General features: G+C 38.7%; 1 protein-coding gene across 1 annotated transcript in view; it reads right to left on the bottom strand.

The window, feature by feature from the left end:
* EYS (eyes shut homolog) overlaps positions 1-25,325 on the bottom strand; it is an 871,402-nt gene that overhangs the window by 151,859 nt on the left and 694,218 nt on the right. The window contains exon 38 of the mRNA XM_027787807.2: positions 17,201-17,354. Within this exon, the coding sequence (XP_027643608.2) occupies positions 17,201-17,354 (154 nt within the window). The remainder of the gene's footprint in view (positions 1-17,200; positions 17,355-25,325) is intronic.

The raw sequence follows: 25,325 nt of genomic DNA on the forward strand, positions 1-25,325 counted from the left end.
AATAATATAGAGCCATTTGCCATTCAGTATGAATGAATGTTGTATGTCTTGGAACGTGTGAACACTTGAACGCCATAGGATTACTTTTTAGCATTCTGAGACTTTTTGTAATTTTAATTAGACAAAGCAAATGGTGATGCTTACCACTTTTCTCTATTACTAAATAGAAAACTTCCATATTATTAAATGTGCTCTGTGTTTTGGGAAAATAATAATAATAACAAACCAACCTAAAAGTAAACAACACTTTCTGGCTTAAATTTGAGGCCTAAAGAGATTAAAAGGAAACAGATGAAATATAGGCTTTAGAAAGCATTCCTAGCCCTTGGAGCAGGAACTGGATATTTAGCAAGGCCAGCAATATCACATAATTGGCTGGGAGAACATCAGCGCACCACCACACTGAGCTCTAAAATTGAAAAACATGTATATACATTTAGCACAGGCTACTTCTGAGATTATTGTCTGCATCAAGTAGCCAGCAAACTGTACTCATGTCTCATTGTGAGCCTGTTGTATCTTACATATCTTCACCTTGTGTCTTCAGTAAACCCGCTTGTATTAATGTTGTTCTACATGGGAACTGAAGAAATTTACCACATTTACAAAGTGGTATGACAGGAGAGCTAGATTCACTACCTATATGAAATACAGTTAGGAATCTAGGGTAAGAAAGACTCTACAGAAAGATTATAGGGGTAAGGATTTGGTCTAAATTAATTCACTAGAACAAAGCAATATGTACTTCTGTTAAAAGTGAAGGAAGAACTCACAGTCTTAATAATAAACATCTTCCTTTTTCACTGGTTCTGAAAGAGTGTTTTTAATTTACCTCCGTGAAGGAAAGAAATGGTCAGATCATGCCTTGTCTTATGTCAGCCACCAACTGCTGTTTAGTTTTTGTATTTTTCATATTTGCCATTGAGCAAAACTTACACCTTCCACCAGAAGGCAGGCACGTATAATCCTGTTACTTTCCAGATGGGTGAACAAAAGAGGTTGCAGAAGATTGTTTCTGATAGTGCTGGGAACAAAACCCAGGGGCCACACCACCTATCAGATTTACATAAAATTTATTCAAATACAAGAGAAAAAGTATTTTCTGAAGGTGTTTTGAACAGCTGCTGAGTAATTTAGCAGCAACACAGCATGCTACAGTATAGCTCCCACATTCGCATCTTTCACTACTAGTCCCCTAGGTGCTGGCAGCTCTGACAAGGCAATGTGAACTGTAGGGGGGACAGAAAGTTTTCTGTGACAACGTATAGATCCTTAGTTCCTGCTGTTCTCACTAAAACCCACCAGTTCAGTAGGAAGTCATATCTACTATAAATGCAAAAAGCTGACCAGCACTGCAAACTGTATAGAAGCTGTGGAAGAAAAACCACAGGGACACATATCCCAAGGCACAGACGTGAATTGTTGCTACATAAGCAGTGTTACCTCAAATCGGGAAATATACAGCAAATATGATATTGCAGTTGAGCAAAGCCTCCAGAAAATGCAGTTCATAGCCTGGAGAAGAATTTTATTTTAATGTACTCCAAACTTCTACATTACATGTCTGTTTAATTTGTCATTTCATACAAAAGCACAGGGGTTCCACAGAGTCAGAGAAGCTATTTGCAAACTATGTTACAACAGTTACTGTATCCTTAAATGCTCTGTAATGCAACAGATGTTTTTCATGCCTCCGGAAAGACAATAGCACCAGTAGTGCTAGACATTAATTACTTTTCTATGTTCACTATCTGCTAACACTTATAATGTGACAAGAACTCTACAACATATTCACTTTTACCTTCTGTTGAATGACAGAAGAATAAAACCTTATCCAACACAAGGCAGCAGTAGCTATAATTTGCCCTACAGAGGTCCTAAATTTATTACCAAATTTTTCCCATACAACAACATATGCAAGGAATGTAGAAAAATCATTTTCTGTATCTCTTCACAATTCCTTCTGTGGGGGGTTGACCTTGGGCAGATTTCAGATGCCCACCCAGCTGCTCTTTCACTCTCCCTCCTCAACATGACAGTGGGGTGGGGAGTAAGATCTCAGAGCTCTTGGGCTGAGATAAAGACAGGGAGATCACTTACCAATTACCATCAAAGGCAAAACAGATTGGTGTGGGAAAATTATTTTATCGCCTATTTAACAGATTTAGGTGGTAAGTAACAAAGACAAAAATTACAACACCTTCTCCCTAATCCTCTTTCTTCTAGGCTCAACTCTGCTCCATTCCCAACCCCTGTATCTACCCACCCCAAGCAGCAGGAGGATGGGCAATGGGGGGTTGTGGTGAGCCCATAACAACTTGTCTCTGCTGCTCCTTCCCTCTCTCCCTTTCCCCTGCTTCAGTGTAGGCTTCCCACAGACCACAGTTCCTTCATGAAATACCACCTGTTGCAGCCCACAGGCTGCAGTGTGGGTACCTGCTCTGGCATGGTCTCTCACAGCCCGCCGGGGGTATCTCTGCTCCGGTGCCTGGAGCCCCTCCTCGCTCCTTCCCTGACCCTGGCGCTCACAGGACTGATTGTTTCTTACCCACCCCCCCGACTCACTCCTCACTTTGCCTGTTGGGCGTTTTGCCCTTTTTTACAGACATTTCCCTGAGCCCTCACCACCAGGGCCACGGGCCCAAGCCTACCCTGCAGGGCCAGCTGGAGACAGCTGGAACCGGCTGTGCCCGGCCCAGGGCAGCCCCGGTTGCCCCTCACAGGGCCCTGCAGCCCCCGGGGCACCTGCACCCTGTGCACCTTCTTTCTATGAACTCTGCACGCACTTTGCTAAAAGATTAAGCTATTGATATACAGACTAAATTTATTAGATGAAAACCTAAGTATCTATTGTACAACCTTGTCAGTACCAGTATGGTATGAAAGCAATGCTTTTGAAAACTAGCCCCAGGTGTTTTAAAATCTCTTTATTGGTTTTGAACGGCACGATGTAATAATAGCACAAATCTGCACACCTAACCTGTTTCTGGTGAAGGTCTCTGCCCTCTAGTTTCTGCTACATTTACCCACAGCTTAGACTTCCACCCATAATCAGCCTCCAGTGAAGTACAGTTTTATTTAATTCTGTATTTCCAGCCATGTCAAGGACAAGATCAAGCAATGGCCACAAACTGACAAAGCATCTTTGGATGGAGGTGATAACAAGATGTAACAGCAGCGTAAGTCCATAAAAAATAGATCAACAAAGCTAAAGAGAGTGGGACAAAAGGCAAGTGGCACACGGCAGTGAGCAAGCAGAGAAGAAAACTTCATGGACAGTTTATGGTCTAACAAATAAGCCAGGTCAATGTGTGCTTCAAAGAACCAGTAAAGGATAATAATGACAGACAAGGTGGTGGAGAGATGAATAAAGAAGCTTCTCCCACCTGACCTAACTCCATTCCAGAATAGAAATTCATCACATAATTTATGTACTTCAGTCAAAGGGAGAGAAATACCTTCCTTCTTCATTTGTGTTCCTTAAATGAGTTTCTTTCAGACTTCCAGAAAGATGCAGCTTACATGTCTATCTCTCTAACCTGACTACTAAAGAGGACTATTTAACAAATACATGGGTAAATTTTACTCAATGCTCTCTTTAATCAAGTGAATCAATTTGCAGCACCAAATTTTCTTACTTCCAGTATGTAAAACTAGACCAAAAATGGCTAGTCTTGAAAGAACCAGCTGTCTGATATCCTGGTTTTTTTTCCTTCTCTGCATATATGCAAACTATATATTAGATATCTGCCTGAAATTTATATAGGAAACAAAAGTTAGAAAAATAAAGTATAGCAATTAAAATATAAAAAAATAAAATACAGAATAGCCACTGCTGTTTCTTCCTTCTTTCCCTCATCCCCCATGATAAAAAGTTTTTCAATGAACTCTATGAAACAGAGATCCCAAGTTATTATACATGTGGTCCTGTGATGATTTTGGGTTACAGGGTTGGACCGAGTATAGTACAAAATACTTAACTTGGTCTCAGTCATTTAATCTTTTGAACATCTTTCTGAGATAGACAAGTACTTACTTCCACTTTAGAGGTGTGCAAACTAAGTAACAGGCTAATATTAACCAAACTCTTTAAAACCACATAGGAAGTTTGCTGCTGATCTAGGAGCTGATCACCTAGACCAAAAAGAACTGCTCCCTTCTCCTCAGCAGAATGGAGAAAATCCAGCTAACCCTGCAGCAGTCAGGACCGCGTGGCTTCACTGCCTGCTTCCTTGTTTGGGGTGACCTGCCCTCTGATTCTTCTGCAATTACTGATGCCCATGAGGTGTATCAGAGAGCGAAACTGGCTTGTCACAAGATACATTTTCTTCCCCTTCCCTTCACCATTCCTTTTTTTGGATGCTCATGCAAAGGCTAGCTGCCTACTGTTTATTAATTTGTACCAATTTTCAGTATTTACAGAGTAAACAGCTCTTCCTATTGTTTTCAGTTAAAGCAAACCTGTAGAGAATTGCAAACTGTTACAAGCAGACTGAACCAGTTTTATTTCTATACTGATTTCCCACTTAGGCAACAAAAGGCTTGAGGAAGAGAATTTTAAAAATTGCTTTGCTTTCACAGATTTTCTCGTTTGTTTGTTTAGCTCTTCACAACTCACAAATAAAATAGTGTTACTATCATCTCACTTAGAAAGAAGACAACATAGCACCTTCATAAAATATTTGGCAATATACTCTATTGCTGTAGTTGCATGTACTGTGCCAAACTAACAGTCACCAGTTGTCTCAAAAGTCCTTTGTGTGAAGCACTGGGTGACCAGATAATGAGCCAATGAATTTTACAGAATTCTATATACTTTCGAAATAAATAAATACTGAAACTGTCAAAATATTGAACAACATTGAAAAAAATATTTGTAATATACTAATTATCTTGAATTTTAGCAGTTCATTATTCCCTCTGTAATTCAGTGACTACTTTTTCTTTCAAGTCAGATATGTGCATTGTTTCATGTAGAATACCTAGTGTCACTTCAGTAGTACTGAAATCACTTTGTACTATCATGTTATATGAAAGAACTGTTCTCCCTTCCAAGCAGATCAGAAGGGGTTTGCATCCTGCTTCTTCCCTGGAACAGAGGGAACAGCCAAGTATTCTGAAACCTTTACTATCTGTTTCACACAGTCTTACTCATCCACAAGAAGACAAAAAAGCGAATCACATGAGGTCATGGAGCTATCTAGAGAAACTGCAGTGAGTAAGCAATCACATTAACAGTACTTGGAATACAATGCTTTATGCAGCACACAGTAAAAAAGGACTATAGCACACTTGAAAGGATCAGTATGCACCATTAAAGCAGAGTCTCCTTTAATACATGAAGGGAGAGCTTTAAAGAGCTTAGCAACATTTTGGAAATTTAGGTTAAATGCAGTTTAGAATTTCCATGATAAAAGAAACACTTACAAATGCTTTAGCTGTAACATAGTTGAAAGGCAAATCATAACATTTTCAAAGCACATGTATCCAGAAAATGGGAATTGGGTTATACAGACTATTAGAACTTTAATCTTGCTATTTTCTTTGCAGAAACACAGAGGTGCTTTGAAACTTGGAATTTTAAAGTTATAGCACAAAGCCAAATCTAAAAATAAAAGGTAATGAAATGTGCATTCATTACCATTTATAATGTACACCTTAATTCTGGTGAATTCGCAGCTTATTGTCTTTAGAAGACCCAGTAAACTGTGACATAAAGCTTCAGTAGAATCACGTAACTGCTATTAGCAACATCAGTCACTAAGAAAGTAATAAATAATTATTATGCTTTTCAATGGTGCATTGAAACTGTTTCTTTAATGTGATTATTAATCCTAGAGTTTTCTCTGGAAGATGAGATAGTCTGGTTATTCTTGATTCTGAAAATTTATGCCACTTTTGATAAGAGGGACTGCTAAACTGGAAGGTGTTAGAATGTTCTAAATTATACAATAGTTTACTCATGCTTTGTGAAGGTTATAGCATGAAAAACAACAAGCTGTTCACATATCTACTTACCAACATATTTGTAATATGCATAGCAATGAAATACTAAACATACCTTACAGATTACCATGGTAATTAAACATCTCATCCTGTTAAACATGTGAATATTCATGTAACAAAGTTTGTAAGTATCCTTCATTAGTCCTGTTCATTTTACCATTTCAATTCTACTAGGAATAACACAAAGAAAACATGTGTTGAACTACATGGTATTTCTTTAAAATCAATAATTGACAGCAATGAATTTCAGGGTATGAGGGATATTACTGAAATGTTTGACTTATCTGAGGAAAAAAGAACATAATAAAAATATTGGTCAAAACTGAGAATATCAACCTTCATTATTATTTTCAAGGATGCTCTTCTATTTTAGAGATGGAGAATGGTGGAAACGTAACAAAATTATTGTCCAGGAATGTAGCTTAACCACTGGAAAGACTGAAAAAAACTTCCATTCTACCACTAGGCTATACAGGTACTCTCACTGGGACAGGCAGTAGATAAAATACAAAGCTTGACTCGACTCATGTCAAAATGACCACTGACAAGACAGAAACGGCTTCAGAAGCACTTCTTTTTTTTGCTCACCATCACCAAATGTTTCTTTGTGTGTCTTGTACATTAGTAAATAGTTAAAGCTTCAATTCTTTGTGGTGAATGAATAATTGTTTTATGTAGTTATGAGACAGTTATGCCTGCAGGCAAACAAAATAACATTGCAAAATGAGAAACAAAAATATATCTCTATTTTCAATATGAATGTTGTTTAGGAAGTGGAACAATTTTATTGAAGTCAAAGTTCATCAGCTGTCACAGGCTTCAAGAAAGGAGTTCACAACAGTCTTTATTCACATTAAAATATGTATATATGTACACTAAAAATAAATCTATTCGTAGGGTACTACACTTGTGCAAGCAAAACCACAGATTGGTAGAATTTATTTCTTGTGCTGATCATCAAATGATATGTTGTTACACTAAAAGTCTCTAAACGAGACAGGATTTACCAGTCTTCTTTTAGGATGAGTTCGTTCTTCCTACAACGGTAAATGCAATCCAAAATAAACTACTGCAAAAGTTACTGTGATTTTTGTGCATTACCCGATTTTGCTTTATTATGTCAACTTGAACATGCTTATGATTATAAATACCCTCTAGCAGCATTGGTAATACAAATGAAGCATGTTACATTCTTAAAACAGATAACAATATAGAATTATAGATTCTATGATTCTTAAAACAAAACACAATATAGGTAAAAATAAAAACTATCCTTGTTGCTTATAGGGAATACAGTCACCTGTAGTATCTCCTATTCTATCAAGTAAAAGTTTAAATTCTGGTGGATGATACATTGAGGAATAGATGCTAAATTATGCCCTCTTTTTTTCAGGACACTGAAGGGCATCAAGAATTTACTACATCAATTTCAAGCTCAAGTTCAGAGCACCGTTTTGAGTTAAAAGTCAGCATTAGCCCCCAGACAGAATTTGATTTAACAGAATGACAGATTTGATAAAATTTGATTACATAAAATTACCAACAAAATCTAATTTTTTGAATTCTGTGTTCAACAGGAGATTAGAAGGTGCACTATACAAACAGGACTTAAGAAAAAGAAATTTAAAATTCAGATAACTTGGTCCCTGTTTACACTATTATTTTTTACGGTACTAAAGCAATTTATAAAATGTATTCCTTTTATAATTAAGGCTCACAACATCAGAACCTTGAACTTTCAAACGGATTTGAAGTTGCAGCAATTGCAACAGAAACAAGAGGTTATTAATGGGGAAAAATATTGTGAGAAAGAAATTTTCTTTTGCAAGCCCATTCTTTTATCTTTTGAGAATGTTCACCATTTAACACTGACCTCTATTTCAATGGATGTAGGTAATCTAAAGAAAGCTGCCAACTTTTACCTGAATGGCAAAAAGCCTAGTGAACAATAATAGCCTGAGTACTGTATGAATTTTCAATTTTTGCCATACATCCACACAGTTATACAGACCAAGTCCTTTAGACTAGATACCTAAATTGAAAGCAGGTAAGTTTAGATGGAGTGAATATGACTCGTTAGAATATTTCTTAAAAAACATAAATAATCAACAGCCTCATATTTTTTCAATACCTTTATCTTTGAAAAATGGTAAATACACTTTGCTTTCTTACGTTGCCCCTGTGGTTTCAGGTAGGTCATAGTATTCAATCTGTGACTCAAAGTCCAGTTCAGTATGATGAAGGGTGCCGATCACCCCAACTGTGAGGTCTGGATGCCTGCCACGTCAGGAAAGGCAGCTGACAGCACTGTACTATGCTAATGATTATTACTGAACTGTTGCTACAGTTCACATCTCAAAATTTATATTGATATGAATGTATCTGAAGAAGACTGAAGGAAATTCACACCTAGCAACAGAAGTGATTAAACCTTCTTTAATGCATTGTTTTCCACCAGTACCTTGCAGGTACTCAGATGACAACTAAAGCAGCTCCCTAACTTGCAAATAAGAAAACACAGCACATGTCACTTCTATAGTGACATAGCTCTTTTATCTGCGATACTATGAATGGGAAGATGAAAGTATTGTGGCTTCATACACTAGGAACTGGTCTGTGCTGAGCTAGTTTGGAATAAACCATCCAAAATCAGTTAATCAGTTTCATATGAGCATAAATCGACCCAGCTAGAAATTATAAAAATCAAAATAAAATCATAATTGCACTCTTAAAAATCACATTGTTCAAGGGAAAAGAAGAAAAAAATCATGGCCAAAGCACATGAAATTTCTGCCCTCCCCTTAGCACAGCTGCCATAAAAAGCTCAGTGAGTTACCTATGTTGAGGTTATTGGCATTAAAGAAAAGAAGGTGAAAGAAGAGAGTTCTTAAGTCAGTATTTACTGCACCGAACTAGTGAGACAGCAGTCTGCAAGCATTTACCATAGAACTACTACTAGTGGATGAGAGAAAGGCTCTGGATATTCTTTACCTGGACTTTAGTACAGCCTTTGACACTGTTTCCCACAGCATTCTCCCAGAGAAACTGTCTGCTCATGGCTTGGACAAGTGTCCTCTTCACTGGGTAAAAAATTGGCTGGATGGCCAGCCTAAAGATTGTGTGAATGGAGTTGAACCCAGTTGGCATCTGGTCACAAGTGGTATTCCCTAGGGCGCAGTACTGGGGCCAGTTCTGGTTAATATCTTTATCAGCCTTCTGGATGAGGGGATTGAATGCACCCTCAGTAAGTCGGCAGATGCCCCCAAGTTGGGAGTGTTGATTTGCTTGAGGACAGGAAGGCTCTGCAGAAGGATCTGAAGAGGATGGACTGATGGGCCAAGGCCGGCTGTGTGAAATTCAACAAGATGTGCAGGGTCCTGCACCTGGATGACAACAACCCCATGCAACACCACAGGCTTGGGGAAGAGTGACTGACTTACTGGCTCAAGTGGCCGTAATGCCTTTGTGCTGCTCTTCAGGTGTTCTCCTGCTGACCCGTGTTCCCTCTCCACGCTCTTGGCATCTATTGTTGGCACTTGCATCAAACTGGTAGGTGCTGGTTGTTATATGAGGAGTAGATCATGCTGCCTTACTCAGCTCCAAAATCTCGTGGTGTGATGGGTCCTTCCTCTTTGCAAGGGCACCCACCTCAGGCTGTGGGGGAAGTCTCTTCCTTCTGCTGGTCTTTGCCACCGCAAGCTTCCATTCTTCTGCATTACTGCCCCCTCTCCCTTCTGCATATGCTGGTGGGGGAGTTTTTGGCTGTTTAACGATGGACTGTGGGTTCACTGCAAACTGCACTTGGAACCAGCTAACTTCTTCTCAGCCTCCTTGATGTTACACAGCCTTCCCACCACCTCCTGCAGCTCAGCCACCTGCTGCAGGAGGTCCTTTACATGGGCGCAGCTTTTGCAGGCAGGTCTGCTGCCTGTCCCTGCCCCAGAAGAAAGGTCTGGGTGCTTCCTGCAGTCTGAAGTCTGCACTGCAGCCTCTCCCTTCAGCAGCTCCATCTGAGTGGAGTCATTGGCCACCCCTGGGGTAGATGGTGCAGACTCCCCAGCAGGAGCTGCAGCCTTTGCTCTCAGACAAGTGCCCATCATTCTGCCCTGAGGATCAGGTAGGATGAGTGCCCCTGACCTGTGCAGATAGATCACCACTGACTAGTACCCAGTTGCTGGGTTATGACTCTGGACTTGAGTCTTTCCATTTGGCCAGTGGAATGTCTCTTCTTCAAAGAGGTGCCCTCCCTGTGTGCCCTCCTGTGCCAACTGCTGCACAAACTGCCGTTCCATGCCCTGGCTGACGCACCATGCCCTGTCAGCCCATCCTGGTTGCAGCACCCCTGGTCACTAGTGCTCCCTAGGGCTGCTGTTTGTGGGAATTGCTGTTTGATCTTGCAGGGGTAGGGCCATGAAACCTAAGGCTGACCTGTACTTGACTACAGCAAATGACATGCAGGGCAATAAGAAAGGATTCTACAAGAACATCAGTAGCAAAAGGAAGACTTAGGAAGATGTGGGCTCACTGCTGAATGGGGAAGGGATCTGCTGACAAAGAGGCTTGAAAAGGCTGAGATACTTAGGGCTTTCTTTATCTCAGTCTTTACTGGCAAGACTGCCCTTCAGGTCAAAGGAGGTAATTATTTTTCCTTCTCTTCTGCACCAGTAAGACCACATCTGCAGTGCTGTATCTAGTTAGTTCTGGGGTCCTTGGTACAACAAAGATATGAATGTACAGGAGTGAGTTCAGCAAAAGGCCACGAAGATGAGCAGGGGACTGGAGCCTCTTTCAGATATTCAAAACCTGACTGCACATGGTCCTACCTGCTCTATGTGACCCTGCTTGATCAGGAGTCACAGCAGTCTTGATAGGATCTCAAGAGGTCCCTGCCAACCTAACAATCATGTGATTTTGTGTTTCTGTGTTCTTGAGATATTCCTGTAGGTCAGTTAATTTAAGACCTAGTCTAAGCCAGAGCATGAAGGGTACAGGAATTCAAACATCTGCTCTTCAAGTCGGTACCTAATGAGCTTCAATAGTCATAGCAGCTGGTTTATCGGCTTTGACAGATGACTGATGAAATACTGAATACTGTTGCCCAATGTAAGCAAAAGAATTGTTTTAGAAAGTTGACATGTGAACATTCTGTTCAAACAAGCAAAAAAATTGAAATTGAAACAAAACCAAAAAGTAATCTTTTCTATACTCTTCTTGAGAATTCATTCTCTTTTCTGAATTATTTCAGCTAGCAGGCCACACAGAAAAAAATAACTGATTGATTCTAATTTTCCATCAAATGGCCAATTTTAATTGCATATACAAGAATTTATATGCATTAGTTTGATGTAATGCATGTATTATGGGACTATTTTTGAGAGTGAGTAACAGATGTAGTGATTTACTTTAGCAGCTGGATTGGTGGAACTTGGATTAAAGTTTTCAGAGAACAAACATTATACAAGCATGCATGGCACATGCCCTCCTACCTTATTGTGGCAAATGCAATGATTATTTTATGAAACAGATATACATCACAAAGCGAACTGAGTGTAAAAAGTACTGGTTTTACAAGGCCTCATAAACTGTCATCACCTGCAGATAATTCCAGTGGAAAATCATCTCTGTGAAAGTAATTTTTAGGTTTTGTCCCACTAAGGCTTATACTGAGTTATCATGATTTGCAATTTCTGTAGAAATTGCAGCAAATATAAATGTCTATAGTTGTGTATACAGTCCTAAAAGCAGCTCCACATTTAAGTCAACTTTTATTACATCTACTTAATGTCCTAGAGCATATCCACTTTCATGCAACACAACATCCACATAGGTCTGATTCATGTATGTGCAGACTTAAAAATTAAAATATACAGTATGCAAGATATTCCATTTCAAAATCACATTTACATGTTTTTTATATCAATTTATATATACATATGATAGCATAACAATTCTTATATCTCTCCCAGACTGCTTTCACTTTAATCTTCAAAGAATTTTTGAAAAGAGGCATGTGATAAGTTGATGGTGTTATTGCATCAAGTTGTCTCAAGTTATCTACCAAAACACCTTTCTATTTCTCATTCATCACATAATTGATCATGTTGGAACTCAGTATTGCAAGTATGAAGATTAGAAGCATTTGAAGATAGCAGAATGCCCTCCACACATCATGAATATAGGCTACATGATATACCTGTTCACATACAAAGCCACTGACATTTACAGAAATGCTCAGATGTGTCCAGTTCATCAGACAAAAAATTCCTGTATTCCTACGTAACTGGTAATGTTGGAAACAATATTAAAACATCAGAAAACTAGTGATTTTTTGTTTTACTGATTTAACGTAATGTTCAGTAATACTTGTGCACTATGCAGAGCACCTATACATATGAATAAAATCATGACTTAAAAGAATGCACAAATATGAAAACATACATATCTCTGGAATGATGAAATAAGTAAATCCCATGACTGAAAATGAGTCAACAGATTGTATGGATGATGATTTACATATTCTTTTTAAAAAAATCAGAAAGCACATGCAATAAAAAACTTTGCAAGATCAGTTCAAACAACTGTCGCTTCTGTTGAAAAGGATCAAGTGGAAGTGTAGGTAAAAACAGGGACACTGATAATATAATCATGCAGTTTGACTCAGTGCATTACACCTTGCCAAAGTTTCCATGTGGAGGTACAAAAACATGCTGAGGACTTCCACAGTTCAGGTGGTGCCATCTGTTTTTGAAGCATGAAGACCAAATAATAATAAACTTCAGCAGCTTCTCTACCACTGCATGCTCTAGGCTAGAGCTGGCAAAACAACATTGACTGAATAATTTATTTAACAAATAAACCCTTTTATGGACAGCTAAAGGTGTCCTTCTCAGCCATGAGTAAATGCTTACATCCATACAACTAATTAACGTGTGACAGAAAACTGGAAACAGCTACATTCAGTATGTTCACTTGAAAGATACATGAAATATTAATGCACATAATACAATGATAAAGCTCTGTGGGGATAGGCAGTATGCTCATTAAATTCCAGAACAAAATTCTGACAATTCTGCAGGTAAATAAGATGGAAATGAGTGACACTATCCTATACAGGCAAGATTTTAATGAATGCTCACCTAGAATCTTCCAAAAAGAAAATCTAGTGTCCTCCATCACTGTCTAGAAGAGATAATCTAAATTTTTTAAGTAAATATAATCTACAAAATTATCATTTGGAGAAGAAAAGAGTAAGATGTCTAAAAAAAATATCAGTATTCCTACTCTAAAAGCTAAAATCCACTCCACTATCAAGAAAAATCATAATCCTGGTGTCTTGATTATCTCAGTCTCTTGCTTGTTAAAGTTGCTTTCCTTCTGAATTGAAGAAACACCACCTGGCCCCAGTCACAGTCACATCACTTTAACCACAAATAACGTACAGCAAATTCTGCATCACGCAAATGCATTTCAGAACCCACACATGGAATTAAATGTGTTTGAATTAATGTGCTTTGAATAACTTTAAAGAACAAATCCATAAAACCAATCTAAACTACATCTCAAGTATGTGCTCAAAGCTTTAACTGAAATGATCAATACAATCTCAGTTGTGAAATCACAAAAAAGCCCAGACAAATGCACTTTTCAAAACCTGCCATCAAATCGTTCTAAAATAAACAGAAACGGAAACAATGAATAAAACTACATTGAAACAGGTCTCTAGTCTCTTTAAGCAAGGCAAAAAAAGTAAGCAATCAGAGTTTTATTGTTTTTCTCTATAAAGCTGTCATTTCACAAGGACCATAAAGACAAGGAACATTTAAAACTCATTTAATCTTTATCAGGTTTGAAAGAAATGGCCATATCTAAGGAAACTAATCATATAGTTAAGAGAAAGTAATAGCTGTAATCTATGGGGATATCTTAGCTTCCTGTACATGGTGGATTTAGAAAGAAGTTTGAGAAGGTGAAAATCTGCTTCTATAGATGTTATTGGTTACATTAATTACACTGTTTATCCACTGGAGCCATAGTTGCATCCATAACTGGAACATCCATCAAATATGATCTTATAGATTTATTCAAAGTCAAATTAAACAGAAGTATTGTCCCTCAATTGCAGTGTTTTCAAACAGTAACAAAAATTATTATTTATTCCAGTCTGTGTCTCTTTTCCTGCATTACAGGAAAAAAACCACCTCATTAATTTTGCAGGTAAAACATACAGATAGAGTTATCTATCTTCAACAGCCACTAAGAGAACACAAATCAACAGTTTTGTCATGGATTCATATTTTATAGCCTATTATACAAGATCCTGGGGGGCCACAAATGCCTTGTCAAGTTTGCTTTTTTCTTTGGCAGAGGTTAAGGATGATTGCTGAAGGATTACAATTTTATTGCTGCTTGGTGAAGGATATACTGTTCTCTCTACATTTTAGAGGGACTCACAAGAATAATCACTAGTCATTTTGAAGGCCAAGCCCATAAACTCAGATGCATGTAAATCCACACCAGTCCCAGTCTACAATCACACCTAGCAAGTTATCACACCTATGCCAGTTTTAAAGATAGCAGTATAAATTCCAGTAAACTAAGGTAATATGTTAATTGAACTGACATTACTTTTCAGTGTAACAACATGGAAAATGAAGCCATAAATATACAGGTGTTAATTTTAAGGTAAAAAAGGGGGAAATACAACTATTTGTCAGTGTGAACTTGAACTCTGTAACTAGTATTAATCTTTTCAATGCTATGTAGCTGCATTTGTTAAGATGTTATTAGGCTTTCAAATCTGTACGGCATTTTAATGTCTTAGTCTTATGAAGTAGAGACAGTGCTACCACAGCTAATACAGTTCAGACAATTAGCTGAACAATGTCTCACACAAGAGTAGTCTCTGAGATTTAAAATGAGAATTGTTTGTTAGTATTGTGCTCTATATTTCTATCAAGTATCCTCTAAGACAAAAAATGTTCTTTATCTGCTGACTCATATGGAGAGAAAGGGGTAGAATTTTCTTTGTAAATTTTATATACACTTACAATTTGTACAAAAATCCTAAAATAGATTAATACACTGTCAGCTAAGAAGTAATTCAGTTTTAATGTAAGCTATGTGACTTTGCTTCATTAATACTACACATTAATACTAATATAGAACAAAAGGGAAAAAATCTGTTTAAAATGGAACATAAGACCAACGTACAGACCTGTGGCTGAGAAGAAATGTAAGATGGAAATGACACAGTTTCTTAAATGGTAGACCCTTCCATATATTGAAAAAAAGTTTTATATTTATATTCTACCAAGTTTGTTTCTAAAAAAATATGGTAAGGCTTATGGGTGAGCATAAAATCTAACCAAAAAACCCCCTAAAGAATCTCTTCTCCACATATCAATTTATCTATACCGAGATCGTCAAACCTCCTGACATAGGCAGCATTTTAGAATTTCAAAACATTTACACTATATAGAAAGAGCTCAGAAAACAAATACCAAAATCTTCAGATGATGCTGTTATTTTCCTTTTTTGGTAGTAAGAAGGTAATTTTGAGAACTCTGATGTGCATGTTTCAGGGTAACTTTTGCAGTCTCCTTCTTATACCATCCTCTAACAGCAGAAATGGTCCTAGCTACAACTACCTTTAATTTAATAATCTGTGCAGTAAGTTCCCTCACATAACAAATGCTTACAGTTCAGGTGCAGAAATTAGCTCTGATAATTTAACTATGTATTAAATAGTATCTTAATCACAGTAACTTGAAATTCTATATGGGCATCAGAATTATTTCTAAAATATTTTTTTAAAGCAAAATTTAAATACTTTAGCATTATTTTAATGTTACTAATATAACATCCTGGTTTCAGCTGGGATAGAGTTAATTTTCTTCTTAGTACCTAGTGCGGTTCTGCATTTTGACTTTGGTGTGAGAACAATGTTGACAGCACATGTTTTAAAACCAGGCTGGTTTTAGTCGGTGCTGGGTGATGTTTATACTAAGTCAAGGACTTTTCAGTTTCTCGGGCCCTGCCAGCAGGAAAGGGCTGGAGGGGCACGGGAAACTGGGAGGGGACACAGCCAGGACAGATGACCCAAACGAGTCAAAGAGGTATTCCATACCATATGACATCATGCTGAGTATATAAAATGGGGGAATAAGAAGGAAGTGGGGGAGGTGATGATATTCAGCATTATGGTGTTTGTCTTTCCAAGTAACCATTACGCGTGCTGGAGCCCTGCTCTCCTGGGGCTGGCTGAACACCTGCCTGCCCATGGGAAGTGGTGAATGAATTCCTTGTTTTGCTTTCCTTGAGTGCGTGGCTTTTGCTTTCCCTATATAACTGTCTTTATCTCAACCCAGGAGTTTTCTTTTATCTTCTGATCCTCTCTCCCATCCCACTGGGGGGGGGGGGAGTGAGTGAGTGGCTGCGTGGCCTTTGTTGCTGGCCGGCACAACATCTACATTATTTCATTCTTACCTGTTTCCTAATTCACACATATGATATCCGATGAGTGGAAAACAGTTAATCCATTACCAAGACATAATACTAATACCTTTTCCAAAATTATAAGTTAACCATTCTGTGAAGTATTTTTTGCACCAAATGAAAAATGACAGCACTGGTCAGCCACCATTGTATACTGCTGACAGTACAGTTGCATGTGTAGATATGACAGATTATAGAATCATAGAATCACAAAATCATTTAGGTTGGAAAAGACCTTAAAGATCATGGAGTCCAACCTGAATTTTGTTGTTAGCGAGATGTTAGCATGCCCATTTAAAATTTTGCATCTTAAACAATAAATTAGTTCTATATTTAGCACTAGAATTCTGATGACAAATCGATTTATTCATTGTGTAAACTAATAAGCATAAATTATGAGCTATCCATTTGTAACCTCCAACATTATGCTTTAATTTTTTCAGTTCTCAAACCAATTTCATCTGTATCTGTAAGTGTCTGGAGTCTGAATGATTACTAAGTTCTCCAAAGGACTGAAATAATCTCTGTGAAAAAATGTATTTTCAATCAAGGACATTGTATGAAAAAGATTTCCAAATGTGCATACAATTTTGCTTTCCAATACAACTTTTTTTTGTACTGCAAAAAAAAGTGAAGTCACACTTCACAGCTCAATATATACAACTTAAACTCTTAGTGTAACACAGTGGTAAGTTCTTACCTTATTGTGATAGGGATGAGAATACCCTTGCTAATGGATTGATTGATGGATATAGTCAGAATGTTCTGAGAGTTTCCACAGCTGAATCGAACTGTTGGTCTTCCCTCCACAAGATACAAGTGAAGAAACTGTTCTCCAAAATTCCTTTCACCAGCTTTGAAAACAAAAAAGGATACAGTCATGCTTCTGAAAGTGTAGGACCTTGCAAAAATATTCCACACTACTGGAGTGCCATCACCAGTCATAAAGTCTATGCTGAGGATTCTTCTATCCATACACAGGACTCTGCTTGAGTGACTGGAAGAATAAAATTAAATTCTCTATCAACCGCTGATAACAGGCCAAAGTAAAATAACTGAAAGACAAAATTTTACTTTTATATCACTGCAGTTGCATAAACCTTACAGAGATCTTTACACTGAAGACGAACTTTTCTCTGTAACCAGCAGTATCATTAAGGTGACAAAGGTGATAATAAAAAACCCTAACAACATCACAAAAATACTATAATATCATGATTTGCTATTTAATTCAGCTTTTCAACCATATAATAGAAAAAAAAAAGATAAAATCTCCTCTTTCTTGTAATCTCTGTAAAGGTTATGAACAATTCATCTTTCCCAAATAATGATACATTTCAGACTTGATGAGAAGTATAGTTGTTATCTACAAAACATCAGACATACTGTGTGACTTGCACAGTTCAGAGAAAATAAAAAGATATTTTAAAAAAAACCCTTTCTATCTTTGTTCACTTCCACTAAGTAGTATATTGTAAATAAGACCGCAAAATATTTCTATTTAAGTGATGGCTGGCACATGGTTCATCTACAAAAACAAACAAACAAACAAACAAAAACCCCCTGACAACTAAAATTGCAAATGATTTTGGATGGGTATCTTTTTATGAATTTGCCCTTTGAATGTAACGGTATTTACTTCTCATATAAAGTAAGACAGAGTTGCTGTTTAGGGCTTTTATTCACCTTTAAGGCTCACGGTTAAAATGTTAATCTGTTTTTTTTGCACTATATTTCACTATATTTAACAAAAGTAAAAAAGACTAAATAGCAAGGTGATGAAATTTAATTCACTGCATACATTTGCTCAGCAGTATTTGAGCACAAGTATTTGAGCATAATATTCTTCTTAACTTCCAGAATCATAATGTTTGGAAACCTGGAATCTTGAGTTTCAGAGTCATATCTGTGTCCAATTCTCCAGCTTGTCTGGAGCACATCTCCTATCCATTGTCTGTAGTTGAGCTGAGAAAAAACGCAAGACACATACACTGTACAAATAAAACTTTCTATGAGGGTATGTAGTAGGAGAGAGCATTTGCTTCCTTAAGGTTACCTAAGCAACAGCCTTGTCAAATGGGATGATAAAAGAGAAGGGGGAAACCAAAACAGGCAGAGGTAGAAATGATAAACAAAGGGAGGTAGTAACAAGAACCAAATCTGGCCGGTTACACTAACTGGTATGGGCATGCAGAGCGTGGGAATGCTTATTTCAGTAAGATTAGCTGATTGAGGACCCTGTCAAAATGGGATAAGGGAAAAGGGAAGGCAATAAGCAGAACACACACATGATAAAGAAACAGTAACAGAAATAATGACAAGAAACTAATCTTATCAGTCACACTAAGGAATGGGCTATCAAGAAACTTCAGGTATCACTTCAAAGAGTGCCAACCTGGTATTGCAACTACAATGGGTGCAAACCTGGGGGTCTGGGATACTGGAGGAGGGGTGTGTTGGTGGAACAATACAAACCAATGAGGCAATGTGTACAAACAGGGAACTGGAGAGGAACAAAAACAGACCTGAAGTGGTGTAAAAGAGGAGGGTTGCATGTAAAATGGGGCTGGTCAACATGCTTGCCTGACTGAGCCCTGCGCCTGACCACCACAGTCCATCCTGTCTTCTTATTAAATCCTTTCTTAACCCTCTCTCTGTGTAATCTCAGAATTTATCCCACATGTTAGAACGCTGCAAGGACTAAGTGCCAGCTACTGGGAGGACCAGCATGAATGGGTTTGGTGCCAGCTACTGGAGTCAGACCAAGGGTGCAGGCACCCTGGCCCGTGGTGTCAGCTAATGGAACCACTGGGAGTCTCAGGGCCAAGGACTGGACCATATGGGGGTTCTCAGCCACCAGCCACTGGGGTACTAATGTTCTGTGTCCCAAAAACCAGCTGCTAGGAGAGATCAGTATAAATGTGTTTGTGTGTGGGTCTGTGTGCAGGGGTCTGCATGAACTAGGTGTCAGCAATTGATGAGAGAGGCGTCAGTGGGTCTGGGGCCAGCACCTGGAGTCAGACCAAGGGTGTAGGCACCCCCGGGCTGGGTTGCCAGCAATTGCAGCCATTGAGGATCTCAGTATCAGCTAGCGGTGTGGGCGAGGGTCTCAGCTGCCAGTCACTGGGAGCCACCAGTGCAAGTGAAGTGAGCAAGGGACTCAGTGCCAGTGGCTGGAGTGGGACCACAGGTCCCAGCCTGTGTGCCTCACGCCACCTTCTGTGTGTAGGTGAGTGTATTTGCTAGCAAACTTCAAGATGTACTTACTACCTGCAAGTAGGAGGCCCCAGGTCCAGCTATAGGTATCAGATAGGTAGAGGACTCATGCCAGTATTTGGGGGACCCCCGAGTGTGGAGTGCCTGGTAGAGAGGTGTGTGAGTGCATGATTCTGTCTGTGAACTAGTGTGCATGAGACCCATGTGGTGCGGTAGGAAGGTGTAGGAAAATCATCTGAAGGGGGGAAATCATAGAAAATTGCAACCTAATAGAAGCTGTAGTATTATAACAACCTTTTTAGGGAAAAACACAGTTGCCACTTTCGGACAGTTGGCATGCATGGAATCTGCTCCACCATGGTTCCCTAAGCAACACAACCTGCTATGCTAGAGGAGCAGTGGAGGGTGGAGTGGAGTGGAGATACTGTGGCCAGGCGCTGCTGTACTCCCCGCAGGACTGGGAACTTGATGGTACCATACAGCCAATAAGCTGCACAGCGGTTGTCAAATGGAAAATATATGAGATGATGTCCATTGCTGGGCCAACAACTGTGGTGAAACTATTCTCCTTAGATGAACGTTGCTCATTATAATCTCATTATAATACTAACACACACCTCCACCCCAAAGTTACCCACCTCCAACGCGCAACCACCCCTCACCAAGCATGCGCTTTCTATTTCTTATCAACTATGTCTTTAAATGAAAGCGAGAGGATTTTACACCAGTCAATAATGAAAGAATGTATGACTAGAGTCACTCAAGTTCCACCTGAGAGTAAAGAAAAGTATAAAAAGTGAATGAATGAGGGGAGAAGCTAGGGAAGACTCCATCGTAACTTCTGGGATCAGTCAACGGGCTGAACCTGTCTTCTCCCCGTAGGGATGCCTATTGGGTAAGAAGTTTGACTTACGCACACTGAATAACTAACTAATTATAGCTGTCATTAGTAATTAAGGTTTTGGTTGTGTATAGTTTGGTTGTATATCACTTCAAGCTTGTTTTTGCAGACGGTCCCTACCACTGGTAATCACGAATCTTAACTCGTCACAATTTTATATTAAAGAGTGTTATTCTGCAAACTGTTAGTGTGAGTCCTTTGTGGGTGCTAGCAGTTGCTGGCAGCGGGTAACACATTTAAACGAAGCGGGAAGACCCGCTGAGCTGTCCCCCTAATGTTGGCGTGTTACCCTGAACAAGGCAGTCAAATTGCCCTCCGATCGAGTGGGACTGTTCAGTGAAGGGTCCCTGTAACGGGATGCTGACAGACTGGTCAGGAACAAGGGTCCTGGCCTTCCTAGGGCACTAATAGACAGATCAAACACTTGGCATCGAGGATGTCCCCTCCCCGTGTGCCCCACCCCTGCACATGACAGAAGGCCTGGGATCTTGGCAGGGGTATCAGATGGGCAGAGGAGGCCATGCTGGTATTTGGGGGATCCACAAATGCGCACGTGCTTGCAAGTGTCATGCGTGTGCCTTCACTAGTGAATTTCTACCTCTACCAGCCAGAGAGGAGGGGAGAAGTCCTTCTAGCAGGAAGAAGGCTTTCTACAGTCATGTTTTATGTGAGTCCCCTAGTCAGGTGCTGTTGAAGGCAGTGCCTTGCCTGTGGCAGCCTGTGCAGCCAGCCATGTCATGTTCTCTGTGTGTGCCCATGTGTGTGTGTCTCTGGGATACATGCTGAACTCTGTACAATTTAACCTGCAAATGGGAAAGCACTAGCCATGCCCACCAGCCTGGGATGGAGACACCTGAGTCTCTGGGCTGGGTTCCAGTGGCTGGCCAGGAGGGAGTCCCAGGCCTGGAGCTGCTGGAGGTGGCCACAGCTTAGAACACCCCTTAACATCTTTAGTCAGAAAGGTAAAAAGAAGGTGGCTGTTCTTGGAACAGCTCCCTGCTAGAAAACTTACTAATTTGTAAAGAGAAAATGATCAACTTTGATCTGGAGAACAAAACAGAAAGATAATACACTTTAGCAGACAGAAGCAAGCAGCAGATGCTTGCAACTTCCTGATAACTTGCTTTGGTACAGTTCTTAGCTGAAACAGTTCACAATGTAAACTTCCTCCTCAAAAGCAGCTTTCTAGTCAGCACAGTGTTTCTTCCGACTGTTACGAATCCTGATGACCTAAAAGTCTTTTAGGCTTAGACATATTTTGTATTCTGAATACCCAATTAACTCCAAAGCTACTTAATCTGACTGGATTTTATGCCCTTGGCTTTTACGATATCCTTCTACAATAACCTGCTAATTCTCTTTCAAAATGTATTGCACTACCACTGTTAGAAAGTCACTGCTTTTTAACCCTAGCATAACTGATAAGTGCATGTACTGCATCACTTGTTTCCTTATCTTCTTCTCCCTTCTCTGCACATGCTGTTCCAGGCATTTCCAATCTCTGTCAATGAGTAAATCTGTAAGTTACATTGAAGTGAAGTTGGGGAGGCTGTAAATGTGTATACTGAAGAAGCTTGAAGAAGCTAAGTTATGGATGAATAGCTTATTTCTCTTCTGCCAGTGCCTCTTGTCTGTCCATTCACATTACCCACTAGTGAAAACTTGGAAGAAGGTCCTTGTTATTACTAGTAAAGTAAAAAAAAATTGGGACAGCTCTCCTAAAGGTAGCATTACTCCTTGAAACCTCAGGGAGGTTCCTGCTTGAACTTCAGTCTAGGGAGCACTTATAAGTCACACTTACAGGCGACTAATAGCATTCTTCCTATTATCTGCTAGGTGGTATGAGATCCTTTGAAAGGACAGTCCTTTAAATCTTTCTATGGTGAACATGAGGAGGCAGTGTCCCTCTGAAGAATTTTGTTCTGGCAATTTAAAAGAACACACGCTACCTAGTGTAAATGGTAGGAAGTTACCTTCATAGGAAAAGCCTGAGTCTTAAGCAAAACTGACAGGTTCCAGTAACAGACAAAGATCAGGAATGATCTGAATAAAAATATCTAGTTGGATATTAGGGGTAACTTATCTTGACCATATGTGAGGGGACCCGGTCAAAGAAACCAGATCTCAGCAATTGCTCTTTCAGAGGAAGCTGAAGCTGGAAAGCTATTTTTGTACATCAGTATGATGGCAAGTAAGTGGCCACTGAACACAAATGTTGTCTATCTAGAAAAGTCAGATTTAAATTCCCATTAAGCTATGGGATAAAGCTTTATTAAGCAGAAACATATTTTGACACAGAGAAAGGATACTGTGAAATGCCCTGCTTGAGAATGCCAGCTGAAGTAATAGACAAATACCTTCTTAAAACTAAGGATGGTCATAGTGTAAGTAGAATATTGGTAGATCTGGGGAACAGCTGAGAGCACAGGAAAATTTATGAGCACAACTTATGAAAAAGGAGCTGGTGTCCTTAAGGAATGCTATAAACATGGGCTGTGGTATCTGAAATCCGATTGTCAGAAGTTATAGACTACCATATATATAAGTTAAACAATCTGTCTTTAAAGGGATTGTGAACAGCATTATGCTGACTCGGTTAAAAGTGAAAATGAAGTAAAACTTTATAATTGTATCGGGTTTTTATGGCCAGTAGCAATTTATTTTGCTTTGTGGCTAAATATCACAATTTGCTTTGACGCGTTGATGAAATTAAATCATGCAAACAAGTAAAATCTATAAGGACTAGAATAAAAAAATTGTAAGAATGCATACTGTATTCAAGAAAGAAATACTTCTCCGATGACAGCTAATCTTTATTGGCGCAAACATAATAATTGTATATATATTCAAATTGTATATATATTCTCCTGACATTCTCCTGAGATTAAAGAGAAATCTCATTATACCAACAATTTAAAGATAAGGTACCTGCAAGAAGTCCAGATATTTTTAGTCCACTGACTGTTACCATTGGTACGCTTCTTAAATACATATTGAAAATAATGAGGGAAAAAATAATTATTAAGAAGTAAGTACACTTGTCTTTGTATTAAAATAGATGATGGTTTATAATCTATTAAAAATGATGTGCACACCAGTTCTTCTTGAATTAGTTTCTTTGCCTCTGACACATATAGTAATTTTCTATAAATCACTTCTACCCCTATCTCTTTCCCCATTGTTTTGTTTTTAACAAAAAATCTACTACTACTACTAAAAGGAGCACAGCTGGCAACAGTAGCTTCTCTTTTGAAGTCGTTAGAAGGGAAAATGAAAGACAGAGGAAGGAGTGAAAAACAGGGATGAAGAAAGAACAGAGGGAACATACGAACTCATGAAGGATGCTTATGTGACAGAAGAGCTTGGTGCCTGCAGACAGAAATAATGAATTACAAAATTCTGGATAATCTGTATGTGCACATAGTATTCATTCACAAAACACTGGAGAGATTTTTGTTTTACAAATCTATATAATAATGTATGTTACATTCATGTAAAACTAATTAAGGATATTGATATGGACAATCATAGCAAATATTTGTATTAATTGAAATGGAACCTAATTAGCAGAGAGACACAGAACAAAAAAGAAAAAAAAATAAGGAAAAGAAACCGGTGCTGTAGAAAGAATTAGATGGGCTTTATTATGAACTGTATTAGATATCAGGTAGTATTTGATATGCTGTATTAGAGTTCTACAAGATATGCAGTCCACTACTTTCTGTGTCTGTGTTCAAGAACCAGGAAGACATCCAAATTATTATTATTTGTTTTTATCTTAGAAATCTCACCTTAGAAGAAAACCTACTGGTTACTAAAAGAGTGGAATCTTGCAAGTCAGGTAAAACCCCATTTTAGGGGTGACAAGGGGAATGCAAGTATGATGTGTTACTGGAAACTGATGAATTAAAAATAACTGCTAGAAATTATGTAAAAATTATCCCAGCTTGAAAGAGCTCGACAAACAACACAACTATACACAGTAAGTATAAATACCTGTGAGTCCAGTAAAATGAAGTTAAGACATAAATACATTTTCTCCTTGGAATTTTTTTTTTTTAGTCTTTAGCTTCACAGGTAATTGTTCTACCCACACCAGAGAATAAAATTTATACACCTGTGTATATATTTTCTGGTCTAAAAAGTGAATATCTTTGCAAAGCTATGTGGGAAAATAAGTGAAAATTGCACTAATTCCTAATATACAAAAGAAAAAATCGTACATAATTTCTGTATATTATGAAAATGTATCTTTTGATTTTTAACTTAATTATTGGAACTGAAATATTCTTGGGAACATCAACAGTTTCTTAGGTGTAAGTTCAAGCAAAATAGAACAGCAGAATTGAAAACTTGATTTTCATAGAATCATAGAATATTTAGGTCAGAAAAGACCTTTAAGATCATCAAGCTCAATCTAAATATCCCCTGGCACAACTTGAGGCTGTTTCCTGTTTTCCTGTTGCTTGCCACCTGGGAGAAGAGACCGAGCCCCACCTGCCTACAACCTCCTTTCAAGCAGCAGTAGAGCGCAATATGGTCCCCCAGAGACTCCTTTTTTCCAGGCTACACAACCCCAGTTCCCTCAGCTGCTCCTCATAAGCCTTGTGCTCCAGAGCCTTCACCAGCTTCGTTGCCCTTCTCTGGACACGCTCCAGCACCTCTACATCCCTCTTCAAGTGAGGGGCCAAAAACTGAACAAAGTATT

This window comes from Falco peregrinus, chromosome 7 (genome assembly GCF_023634155.1).
Source record: "Falco peregrinus isolate bFalPer1 chromosome 7, bFalPer1.pri, whole genome shotgun sequence".
NCBI lineage: Eukaryota > Metazoa > Chordata > Aves > Falconiformes > Falconidae > Falco > Falco peregrinus.